Source organism: Barbus barbus, assembly GCF_936440315.1.
Source record: "Barbus barbus genome assembly, chromosome: 35".
NCBI classification, from domain to species: domain Eukaryota; kingdom Metazoa; phylum Chordata; class Actinopteri; order Cypriniformes; family Cyprinidae; genus Barbus; species Barbus barbus.
This window is the reverse complement of record NC_136763.1, coordinates 19,702,201-19,714,302: the sequence shown is the minus strand read 5'-3', so window position 1 is coordinate 19,714,302 and position 12,102 is coordinate 19,702,201. Positions and strand designations below refer to the sequence as shown.

Sequence of the window (12,102 nt, the reverse complement as noted above, 5' to 3'; positions counted from 1 at the left end):
TAACAGCAGACAGCTATTCAACCTAATTCATTACATACCTTTCTATCAAAGTTATCCTACATTATCAAGATGAATTTGTTCTTACACAGTTTAACTCTTCTTGTCATATTTTATTACCATTTTCTAAACTATAGCAAATAAACTGTGATAATGTGAGAAATGTTGAAGGTGTCAGAATAAATTTAGGTTTGACTGTATCAAATATGATCAATCATTATTTGTTCATCTCTCATCTCATAATTGTACTGCAATGAATTATGTTTTGCCCCCACAATAAAAACTACAGAGCTTTGATCATAAAACGAAGCATATAACTATCAGACATATTATTGGGAGATACAGAGTGGCAACTGATATTTATATGCATTTTATGTAAGTAGTCTGCTATGTTGTTAAAAAGATCTCATTTATGTAAAATACAAGCTATCAGAATTTCATTTAACTTCTTGACCATATAAATATCAGCAACTGCACCAAATTGTATATTTTTGCTCAGCTTGGGCCACTGAATAAAAGTACATAAAATTATACTAACTTTTCCATTTTTTAATAGTTTTTTTCTAACCATTATTTCACATATCTGGCTTTACAGGGATAATAGTTCTTAGATAATACATTCTTCAAATGTAATTTTATTAGATTTTTATTTTATTTTAAATTGATATTTTGTGGTTTGGACAGTCATAATTGCAGAGTTATCTACTGACCCTCCAGCGGCTTGACTATCTGCAGCCGTTCAGGCAGGTACGAGCGGGAGGAGCCTGTGCCTGAGGAATGCGTGGAGGTGCCGGAGTAGTTGGTTCCAGTGGATGCGACGCTGCCATTGGGTGTCAGGAAGCCGCTGGAGCCGCCTCCACTGCCACTGCTTCCACTCTGCAAGGCACGCAGTTTCCTTTCTCTCTCCACCTCGAAGAACGGCCGCTCTGACGTGTGGCTCTCCTGACGCTCTGAGAGAGACCGGAGCGCTTCCTCCAAGTCCTGCCCACCTGGCGTGCCTGGCTGGCCCAAGCGCTTCGACTCCAGTAACCTATGCAGGAAATATCTTATTATTCATTATTAATCAATTCATTCTTAACAGTCAGTCATTTTTGTGAAAAGTTGAAAATAAACAGACACTGACCCATGATCCTGTGTGTGCGTCGGAGGGGAGTGCTTATCCTCCATGTTGACACTTATATTGTCTGATTCATAATAACTGGTCCGTGGTGTACTGATTCGACTAGAGCGTAATGATGCAGGGCTCGAACCTGGAACCTGCGGTGAGTGAATCTGGGAACGTAGCCGAGCCGCCTGATTGGCCACCTTCACAGTCTCAAACACCCGCAACGGATGATTCCTGCACAGAAAAAAGACAATCATGTCATGTTGCTGTCCAGGGTTGTATAGTACATTTAAATTCATATTTATATACATTATATACAAAACATGTTAATTAGGCTTTGAATAAACTCTGCAAAAAAAAAAGAAATCAGTATTTTTGTTATGTTTCCCAGTAAAATATCTAAACGTTACCTAACCTTAACCGTTAAAAGAAAATATGTTTAGGCTACTTAAATTATTATTACACACAGTTTTGAATTTTATCTAAGAATGTATGATTTTTCTATAAAACACTATAGTATAAATAAATTCTAAATCTATTTCTGTCCAAAAGTTTGGGGTCAGTAAGATTTTCTGATGTTTTTGATAGAAGTTTTTTATGCTCACCAAGGCTGCATTTATTTGATAAAACATACAGTAAAACAATAATATTTTAAAATATCATTGCAATTTAAAATACCTTTTCTATTTTAGTATATTTTAAAATGTACTTTTTATTTTTGTGATGGCAAAGCCGCATTCCTTCAGAAATCATCCTTATATGCTGATTTTCTGCTCAAGAAATTTCTTATTATTATCAATATTCAAAACAGTGGTGCTGCTTAATTAGTTTTATTAGAAATTTAATTTAGATTTTTTTTTAATTGAGATTTGTTTTAGAAATTAGAATCCTTTGATCAATAGAAATTTTAAAAGAAAAGGATTTATTTGAAGTAGAAATCTTTTAGAACATTATAATTATCTTTACTGTTATTCTTTATCAACTTAATGCGTCCTTGCCAAATAAAATGTTTCATTTCTTTAAAGACAAAAAAACTAACTGATCTCAAACTTTTGAGCAGTTCTATATATCCTTCTGAAAATCTTACACAATATATTTTTGAATGTGTCGTAAATATCTTTTTTTTACAGATCTTTAGATCTCAGTTTTACAGATCTTTAGATATTTTTAATGTAAACAAAACAAAAATGCTGATTACTTTTTTTTTCGCAGTATATGAACAGCTGTTAAATGTACTAACTTGTATTCAGTGGGTGCTGGGCTGTCTAGGCCTTTCCGGAAGGTTCCTTCAATCTCAGCTGCGAGTGAATCCATTGGGACGACCGCTGCCAGGGTGCTATAACGCTGCACGGTGCTGTTGGGCAGACTCTTATTGCGCAGGTTCTTAATGTCCTCTCTGGCCTCATGGAGCATGTCTTCACATTCTGAGTACCTCTCCTGCAGGTCCTTCAGCTACCACCAGAGGAAGACAGAACATCATCCATTGGCACTCCCAGCACAAAGCCATTCATTGAAAAGGAGGCATATTGTGATATTGTGAGGATCTTACCTCTGTTTTTAGCTGTGACTGGGATTCCCGGGAAGCATTCAGATGTTGCGTTAACTCCTCGTTCTCGGCAGTGACCTGAATTTGTAAGCAAATTTCATGTATTTGTTTATAAAAATCTATTTTCTAAATGCTGTGAAACAGAGTAAGCATGTGAGTGTTTGTGTGTCTAACCCCTTTGCAGCGCTGCTCCAGGTCGACAATCTGTCCCAGGAGGGTACTAATCTCCTCTTGTTGTCTTAGCGAATCTTCCACCTTCCGGGATAATTCTTCTGACAGAGATACAACCTGTTTATTTGCTGTAGCTGGTGAGAGAAAAAAGCAGAGGACACTTTAGTCTTATCACGAAAATTTATTTGAGATACTTAAAGAAGGGCATCATGGTTGATTTACTCACTGAGTTCGTCCACACACACCATCATAAGCCGTTGCTCTTGTTCCTCATAATTGTTGGTCTCAAATGTTAACTCATTAGCCTAAAAAAGTGTGATGAGTGTGAAAACATGAAACATTTTTATATTTTTTTGTGAATGCATGCATGCATTTAAACTCACCTCTGTGCGCAGTTTGAAGTTCTCCTCTTCTAAACCCTTGAGTTTCTGTTGCAGCAAATCATAATTGACATAGTTGCTGAGAGATGAGGACAAATCACTCCGTATAAGTCTAAAGGAGGATGAAACACTTATCAGTATGGCAGAATTAAGTAGTTGATCACTGTTTGTGTAAGTGTGTGTGTGTGTGTGTGTGTGTGTGTGTGTGTGTGTGTGTGTGTGTGTGTGTGTGTGTGTGTGTGTGTGTGTGTGTGTGTGTGTGTGTGTGTGTGTGTGTGTAAAACTCACAGCGTTTCTGAGGTATGCTCTATATCTTCAGTGCTGGCATAGAAGTGTAGGAGATCGTCTCTCATGGAGAGCTCATGACGCAGCTGGGCAATCTGTAAGAACAGACCCAGAGTCAGCGTTAGCATCCATATAACACAAACCACCGAGTGCATCAACATCTTTTATAGCATTAAGGAGGACACTGTTAGTAAACTCTATATACAGTATATGCATATCAACATTTTATATATTATAAACATAATGTATATCAACATTTTTCATTCAAATGCTACATAGACAGAGAAACAAAGAGAGAGAGAGAGAGAGATAGATAGATAGATAGATAGATAGATAGATAGATAGATAGATAGATAGATAGATAGATAGATAGATAGATAGATAGATAGATAGATAGATAGATAGATAGATAGATAGATATTGATAAAATGAAGGAGAGACAGGCAGAACCATTGATCGATAGATATTGTACTTTTGTTTCACGAATACCATCAGCTTACTTATTTGGAATGACAGTAAATAATGAATAGATAGATAAAGATTCCTATTCCTTTTTAAACAAGCGAAAACATTTTCTTTTAGAAATAATCACCTCTTCCTTAGTGATTTCCAGCTGTTCATCCAGTAGTTTGTTGCGTTCAGTCAGGGCTTTATTCTGCTTGAGCAGTGATTGGCCAATCCGGGCTGCCAATTCCAGATCGCGCTCTTTCTGTGGAGGAAGACGAGCATGTGCATGTGACTTTTATTATGTCTTCACTGAAGCATCAGAGGAAGGAGAGTGGCATCTTTTATGCTAACTAGTTTGTTTGCAATTGTCTCTCTTACCTCCTCAAGCAGATGTGTAACTGCTTCAATGTCGTGATACGTCTTTGTGATTTGACCAACTCTCTCTGAACACAGCACTGCGGAGGGAAACAAAGATATTGAAAGGAGGAATGTGAGAAAGAGGCTGTTGAAAGTTGGCTAACGGGCTTATGAAACAAAATCTAATAAAAATGGAAGTAGATCTCAGAATAATGTCACAGTATGTGTCCAAAAAACAACTCCTCTGATCAAGAACTGCTTATACACGTGTGATCTGTGCAGAACTACATTATACAGCACTGCAGAGTCAATGTGACCCAGCCATGACTAGACAGTCTAAACAAGAGACGTCTATGCAGTCAAGAACAAGAGCCTCTTATCGGCCTGATCCTCATTAAGGGTTTTCATCCTTATTCATAAATACTGCTCAGGTCTGCATTTCCAAACACATTCCAGACCAGTGATTCACAGCAGGGGGTACGTTTTCCTTTTATGAAAAATTATGACAAATATGATATGATATAATTAATTGAATATAAATTAATATTATAAACTATAAAAACTATAAAAAATGTATTTAAATATAAATATTAATTTTGTTTTACACGTAATATCTTATAAATGTCATTAAAATTATTTTCTTCTGTGTCTTGTTTGGCAAATCTTTAGAGACTTTTATTATAAGATAAAACAAAAGTGGTGATCAAAATTTCTGCATAATATGAATAGCTTTTTCAGGTTCCAGAAGTACTTAAAAAAAATGTGTGTTTTGGCTGCCGAGAACAAGAAACCACTGAAACTGTCATTTCTGTTTACTTTCTAACACAATAAACGATTGTTTTATTGATGTACAGCATCAAATCTGAATCCTGAAGCAAAACCAGAGTGGTACACAATGATTAGTGTCAGCATGTGTCCTTTCATTCATTCCTGGCCAGTGGCAGAGCCGCTGCTAAATCTGCTCACCTGTCCTAAAAGGAGTTCAATTGTACTGTGATTTACGTCACTGAGAGAATTAAGGCCATTAAGACAGTATACTGTACTACATGAAACTGGACTGAGCTTCTGCAGGCAGGATAAAGTGACTGGACAGATTAAAGTGATTTAGATCTTGTGGAGAGCTAAAGGACGGCCATTGAATCCAATATCCTTCAATGGACCAAGCAGAAAAGGAAAGATTTTTTTATTTTATTAAAATACTAGATACAGAAATAGTACATAATTTGTTGAAACAAACAAATGACCTTGACTATATATAAGACTATATATATATATGTATATATATATATATATATATATATATATACACACTCACCGGCCACTTTATTAGGTACACCTGTTCAATTGCTTGGTAACACAAATTGCTAATCAGCCAATCACATGGCAGCAACTCAATGCATTTAGGGTGAAGACGACTTGCTGGAGTTCAAACCGAGCATCAGAATGAGGAAGAAAGGGGATTTAAGTGACTTTGAACGTGGACTGGTTGTTGGTGCCAGACGGGCTGGTCTGAGTATTTCAAAAACTGCTGATCTACTGGGATTTTCACTCACAACCATCTCTAGGGTTTACAGAGAATGGTCAGAAAAAGAGAAAATATCCAGTGAGCGGCAGTTGTGTGGACGAAAATGCCTTGTTGATGTCAGAGGTCAGAGGAGAATGGGCAGACTGTTAGAGATGATAGAAAGGCAACAGTAACTCAATCACTCGTTACAACCAAGGTATACAGAATACCATCTCTGAACGCACAACACGTCGAACCCTGAAGCAGATGGGCTACAGCAGCAGAAGACCACACCGGGTGCCGCTCCTGTCAGCTAAGAACAGGAAATGGAGGCTACAATTCACACAGGCTCACCAAAATTGGAAAATAGAAGATTGTAAAAATGTTTCCTGATGAGTCTCCATTTCTGCTGCGACATTCATTTATGGTAGGGTCAGAATTTGGTGTAAAGAACATGAAAGCATGGCTCCATCCTGCCTTGTCTCAACGGTTCAGGCTGGTGGTGGTGGTGTAATGGTGTGGGGGATATATTCTTGGCACACTTTGGGCCCCAATTGAGCATCGTTTAAATGCCACGGCCTACCTGAGTATTGTAGCTGACCATGTCCATCCCTTTATGACTACAGCGTATCCATTTCTTGAACATGACAATGAGTTCACTTTACTCAAATGGCCTCCACAGTCATTTATATATATAATGTATATGTATGTGTTTTTTTATATTTTAAATAATTTTATATATAAAATATTTAATATATTTGTAATGTATGTTCTGATATATAAATATTCTCTCATATATATATATATATATATATATATATACATACACACATCTATACTCCATAATTTAGACATACACTTCAACAAGGTCAAAACCATCATTATGACAAAAAACAAATGATGCAAGTACAAAGAAACTGTAACTACATGTTGGAGGTGAAACAGTACCAACAACCTCTTCAGCAGATGATAATGAGGATTTATTGTCATGCTGTTCATGCCCAATACCCTCTTCAGCAAATAAAGACCTTCACAATTGACTTCACACTTTCTCTCCTCCTGCCTCACAGCATGCGGCTCTACGAATAACTCATCTCTCTCACACCGTTAGTCTGCTTATCTTTCTCTGTTACCTTGCACCAGCTCCCTGCACAGTCCGTCAGTGTCGGGTTCGTCTTCATCCTCTGGTTCTTCATCGTCTTCATCATGGCTGGTGCTGCTGTCTCTTTCACTCTCATCCATTCCTGAACTGCTCCACACCTCCATTTCTGAACTCATGCTGTGCTATGTGCGTCTGCCCTGCAATGCGGTCTGTCTCGAGTCTCTCTCTCTCTCTCCACAGACTGTGCCAGGCTGATTTATGACACAACCCGTCTGTCTTCTGCCAGTCACCTCTGCTGTCACCTAGGCTTTCTGCTCACTAATGCTGCTGTAAGCTCCCAGACTGCACATGCTGATGCTATAACTGAATCTTCTGAGAGTGTGTGTCACTGCAGCTCAAGCCTGATGGCAGCTCAGACTCACCTGGCTGCTCTGAGCCACAGGAGGAGATCAACTCTGAGAGGAGGAGAGGGGACGACAGCTGAGGGAAATTTAGGGGGATAAATGAAAGACCAGGGGATTTGTGTGTGTTACTGTAGTCATTTGGGGTTTTAGATCAAGTCTATCTATGAGTCAGTTTGGCTGATTTGATTTGAAACAGCTTGGGTTATTTTGCAGATGGAACACCCCCCTATTCAAACACAATATGGTACCTTCAAGATTAATATTATTATACTGCTGCAGCACAACAGACAGACACTTCCACAATCACAGGACCAAATGAGTGTTGTTATTGTTGACTCAAACAAAAATGAAGATGTAGCTGCAATAAAATTAAATCTAGTATTTCATGGAAGAAAATTAAATGTTGCCTTGGCAACTAACTGAAATAAGTTGAATTACTAAAATTACTAAAACTGAAATTAAAGCTATACAGAAATATTTTGTAGAAAAAAATATGAGAATAACATGAAAACCTAAAATTAAAATAGAAACTGAATTTTTTTTATTATATAATATAAAAACGTTTTATACAACATAAAATTAAACTTCTGAAATATAAAACTTTAAATATTAATATATAAATAGCAGTGTTGTCAGTATCAGTGTTTTTATTGTTAACTAAAACAAAAAACTAAAATTGTTTTGGTAATTGTAATAAACCTGAAAAATAAACCAATATAAATTTTAGATTAAAAACATCTACGTAAATTACTTGGCAACTAATGAAATAAGATTAAGTTAAAGCACTAAAAATATTCAAAAAAATAAACATGGAAATATAAAAAAAAAATACAAAAGGACATGATAAACTAAAATTAAAATTAATGTATATAAAGTATAATGTATATAAAGTTTTATATAATAAAAAACAAAACTTTTAAAAATAAAACATTGAAACTTTAATAAACACTATTATAGTAAATAAATAGTGCTAAAATATAACTGCATATATATATATATATATATATATAAGGAGGAGTGTGCACCAAAACTACAGCTCATCTCAACCTAAGTCTGTTTAAATTAACATGCTTGGTTTAGCAAAATATGGTTTTGGTGACATTTTTCTGAATGTAAGATAATGTTAGGATCGTGTTTTGTCTGAATTAACCTATTCATAAATAATAACAACAATCGAGGGAATATGTTAGACTGTATGTAGATTGTGTATAAATTTAAAACCTAGCATCTCATAATGCATGTGTTGAAAACACATTTTAATTTTAATAGAACTGTAAATCATATTTCTTTTCTTTGAATTAATAACATGATATGATGTTATATTAATTGGATAAATCAACATTTGCCACCTAAATGAAGATAATTTAAAACTATTTATTTTATGAGTAAATAGACATTTAAAATAGTGGCTTTAGAAGTCAATATATAGTTTGTTTCATTATAAAATAATTGCACATAATCTGATTACTGACCTACAGACCAAAAGCAATCTATTTTGCATTCAAGTTAATCAGTGCACCCTCAAAATCATACATGGATCGATACACGGCATCGAATACAAAGCCACAACTTTAGTCTTTTATTTTTCAGACATGTAAAAGAATTTGGCCCACAATTGCTTTCTGCAAAGATTCTGAAGGGGTCTATCAAATATTGAACTACATTTTTTATTTTAAATTGCAGGTCATGTCACCACACGATGTGCTAAAATCTGACCTACAAAACACTGGGACTTCTTCCAATGAGAGCTCAAAAAGGCTAGGCAGAGTGAGAAACAAGAAGGACAAAAAAATAATACAAATTAAATCTCTGATAGAGTGCATACTAGAAGTGTACATGTTGAGATATTTAGGCTAGAAATAACAGCTGTGTTTGAGCTACAGCCCACGTAAAGAGATCAGTGCAGGTATGAGAACATGCTTCCATGCCAAGCGGATTAGAACTAAATTAGCACCACCGTAAATTAATCAGTCACACAGCGATCTGTTTCCTTTTTTCCATCACTTCAAAACCACAAAATAAATACTGGCTGATCACACTGTTCAATGTTTGAGGGTCAGTCACATTTTTTAAATATGTTTTTGACAGGAGTCTCACCGAGGCTGCATTTATCTGGTCAAAAATCTGACTAATATTGTGAAATATTATTAACATTTTTAAAAATCAATTTTCTTTTTAATGGTAATATATTAATGTGATGAATTTTCAGCATCATTACTCCAGTCTTCAGTGTCACATGATCTTTCAGAAATCACTCTAAGATGCTGATCTGCTGCTCATGAAAAATGTATTATTATCAATGTCGAAAACAGATTTTTGTGGATACCGTGATGATTTCTTTTTCAGGATCCTTAATTAGAAAGTTTAAAAGAACAGCATTATAAATGTCTTGACTGCAACGTTTGATCCGTTTAATGCATCCTTGCCAAATGAAAGTATTACTTTCTATATAAAGTATCAATTTTATTAATAAAAAAATGACTGACTCTTTGAACGGTAGTATATCTACTGTAGGTCCCTAGTAAAAAAGTAATTAAAATCCATTTATTTCATACTAAGTATAGTTCAAATCTATTAATATATTTACTGATATATCCTTCAAGACTTACTAATATAAAATTTATAATGAAACTTTATTTGGCGTACTACTTTTGCACAATGCACATTTCTTAATATTACGTCTAAAATGTGTGTTAATGTCACTTTTGATGAAGATTGTATGATCTTTGAATAATATCGGTCTTTAAATGCAAAATATTTAAAGTTTACCTAAAGTATAATTGCAATAGTCCCACTTTAGCACAATCAAATATACTAAGTATGTCTTTAATTGGACTTCAGCACTACTTCCGCACAATTAAAGTGCATTAAGTACAAAATTAGTTGTTCCAATATAGCAAACTTGAAGTATACCGGTTTAGTTTACTAAAAGTACAATTGCAGGGCATTTTATTAAGTACATAAATATGAAAATGTATTTGAAGTATACTTAGCATTAAATAAATATACATTTAATAGTTGAAATAAATATATAAATATAATGAAATAAATATACATAAAATATACAGTTACTGCCTTTATTTAGTCCTGCAGGTTTTTGTGGTCAATCAGTGATAGATTTATGATGCCACAAAATCGCAGCCATGAAACAAACTTTAATGACTGTTTTTTTTTTCAATCCTGTTAAAGGTATGGTAGGCGATTTCTGAGAAGCTAGCAATAGCAAGCTAGATTTGAAAGCATAAGATCCCACCCTCTCTGCATAATCATTCTCCAAATCCACACTTCCTCCAAAACACATGAACATGCACTGTAAGAAAAAAAAAAGTTGAGCAAACTTAAAAATTTAAGGCAACCAGCTTCAGCAGATTTTTGAGTTCTCTCAACTTAATTTTTTAGGAGATTAAGCCTTAAACGTTTAAGTTCTCTCAACTTTTGATTTTTTACAGCATTGTAATAAAAAAATTAAAATTGAGCAAACTTAAAAAGTTTAAGGACACCAGCTTCAGCAGATTTTTGAGTTTTCTCAACTTGTTTTGAGTTTATACAACAAAAAGTTGAGAGAACTCAAAAATCTGTTGAAGCTGGTTGCCTTAAATATTTAAGTTTGCTCAACTTTTTTTTTTTTTACCGTGAGAGACAGACCAGAGGCTAACCAGTAACACTGAACGCAATGCTTCCATTATCTAAACGTCAGATTACCACATGTCTCATTCACCGGTGAGGAAACATTACAGTACAAAGCGCATGATATTGCAATAATAACACCTTCCATTCTCGCTCGTTCTATATATCATGTCTGCGCGAAAAGATGTGCAAATACATACAATGACAGGCAGGTAGGACAGCCTATCCTAGCCCTCGGACAGAGGGATTTGATTTGACGAACATCTTATGGTCCTGCGCCTGCCTATACACCTACACTTATAAATACATTTAGACCACATAACTGAGTGATTGCTATTGGGTTGTGAAAAGACTTTCAACCAGCACAACTAAAACTGTTTTTTGACCAAATCACCCTAAATCTCAAGAAACACCTGTTAGAGAATCCATAAGCATACTTCCAAACTGCAGTGACCTAAGTTTAGCCAATCTGAGCAACAGATAGATACTGCAGTGCTGGTGTAAACGTCAGAGCGGCTGACTGTCTGCCAGGCCATAGAGAGAAGCCACTGAGAACAGCAGAACGTCTCATTATCCTTAAGCAGCGAGGAGCTAATCCTCTTGATGGCATTTACATCAGTGCTCCATGAGGAAAGGAAGTGGCTGGGATTACAGCATTGCTCTCTGGCAGGGTCAACAGTGGCACTCAAGCCTGTAATGCCACATGTTTTCATATAGACTTTTATTTGATATGTTGCTTCATGTTACTTGTTAGTTTTTTACTTTTGGCGATTGTATTTAGAATTCAAAGTTCATAAAATTTGCATTCATTTGTGAAGCAGTGTTATTGTCAGTATCTATACTAGTTTTTGTTGAATTAGACTTTATTTTTAATCGTTTTTTGCTTTTATGTTAATTGTAGTTACATTTTTTGTCATTTTAGTTTGTGTTTTTGTCACTTTTATTAGTTTTTGTTGTTTTGAAATATATCGGTTTACTTTAGTTTTAGTTGCATCAAGTTAAACTACATGACAATAAGAAACATTGGCTTGGAAACTATAGCTGAAATAAAATAAAATGAATAGTATGTAAAATAATAAAATATTTTAAGACTTATTTTACTTCAGTTAACATTTATTTGATTTCAAGTGACAAATGTTTATTTTATTGTTTTAATTTTACCGTGTTGTGAAGAAAA

The 12,102-nt window shown here is 35.0% G+C and overlaps 1 protein-coding gene across 3 annotated transcripts in view; it reads right to left on the bottom strand.

Annotated features, from left to right (window-relative positions):
- The window catches only part of hap1 (huntingtin associated protein 1), a 41,646-nt gene that overhangs the window by 6,420 nt on the left and 23,124 nt on the right, over positions 1–12,102 (bottom strand). The window contains exons 1-11 of one of the 3 annotated variants that reach the window (XM_079393921.1): positions 6,926–7,274; positions 4,310–4,386; positions 4,077–4,193; positions 3,488–3,579; positions 3,203–3,311; positions 3,046–3,124; positions 2,823–2,953; positions 2,652–2,726; positions 2,343–2,554; positions 1,121–1,336; positions 708–1,027 (exon numbers count right to left, since the gene is read on the bottom strand). In XM_079393921.1, coding sequence (XP_079250047.1) covers positions 708–1,027; positions 1,121–1,336; positions 2,343–2,554; positions 2,652–2,726; positions 2,823–2,953; positions 3,046–3,124; positions 3,203–3,311; positions 3,488–3,579; positions 4,077–4,193; positions 4,310–4,386; positions 6,926–7,070 — 1,573 coding nt within the window. In that variant the 5' untranslated portion in view covers positions 7,071–7,274. Of the gene's footprint in view, positions 1–707; positions 1,028–1,120; positions 1,337–2,342; positions 2,555–2,651; positions 2,727–2,822; positions 2,954–3,045; positions 3,125–3,202; positions 3,312–3,487; positions 3,580–4,076; positions 4,194–4,309; positions 4,387–6,925; positions 7,275–12,102 lie in introns of those variants that run through there. The other 2 variants (XM_079393919.1, XM_079393920.1) reach the window with 2 other exon arrangements.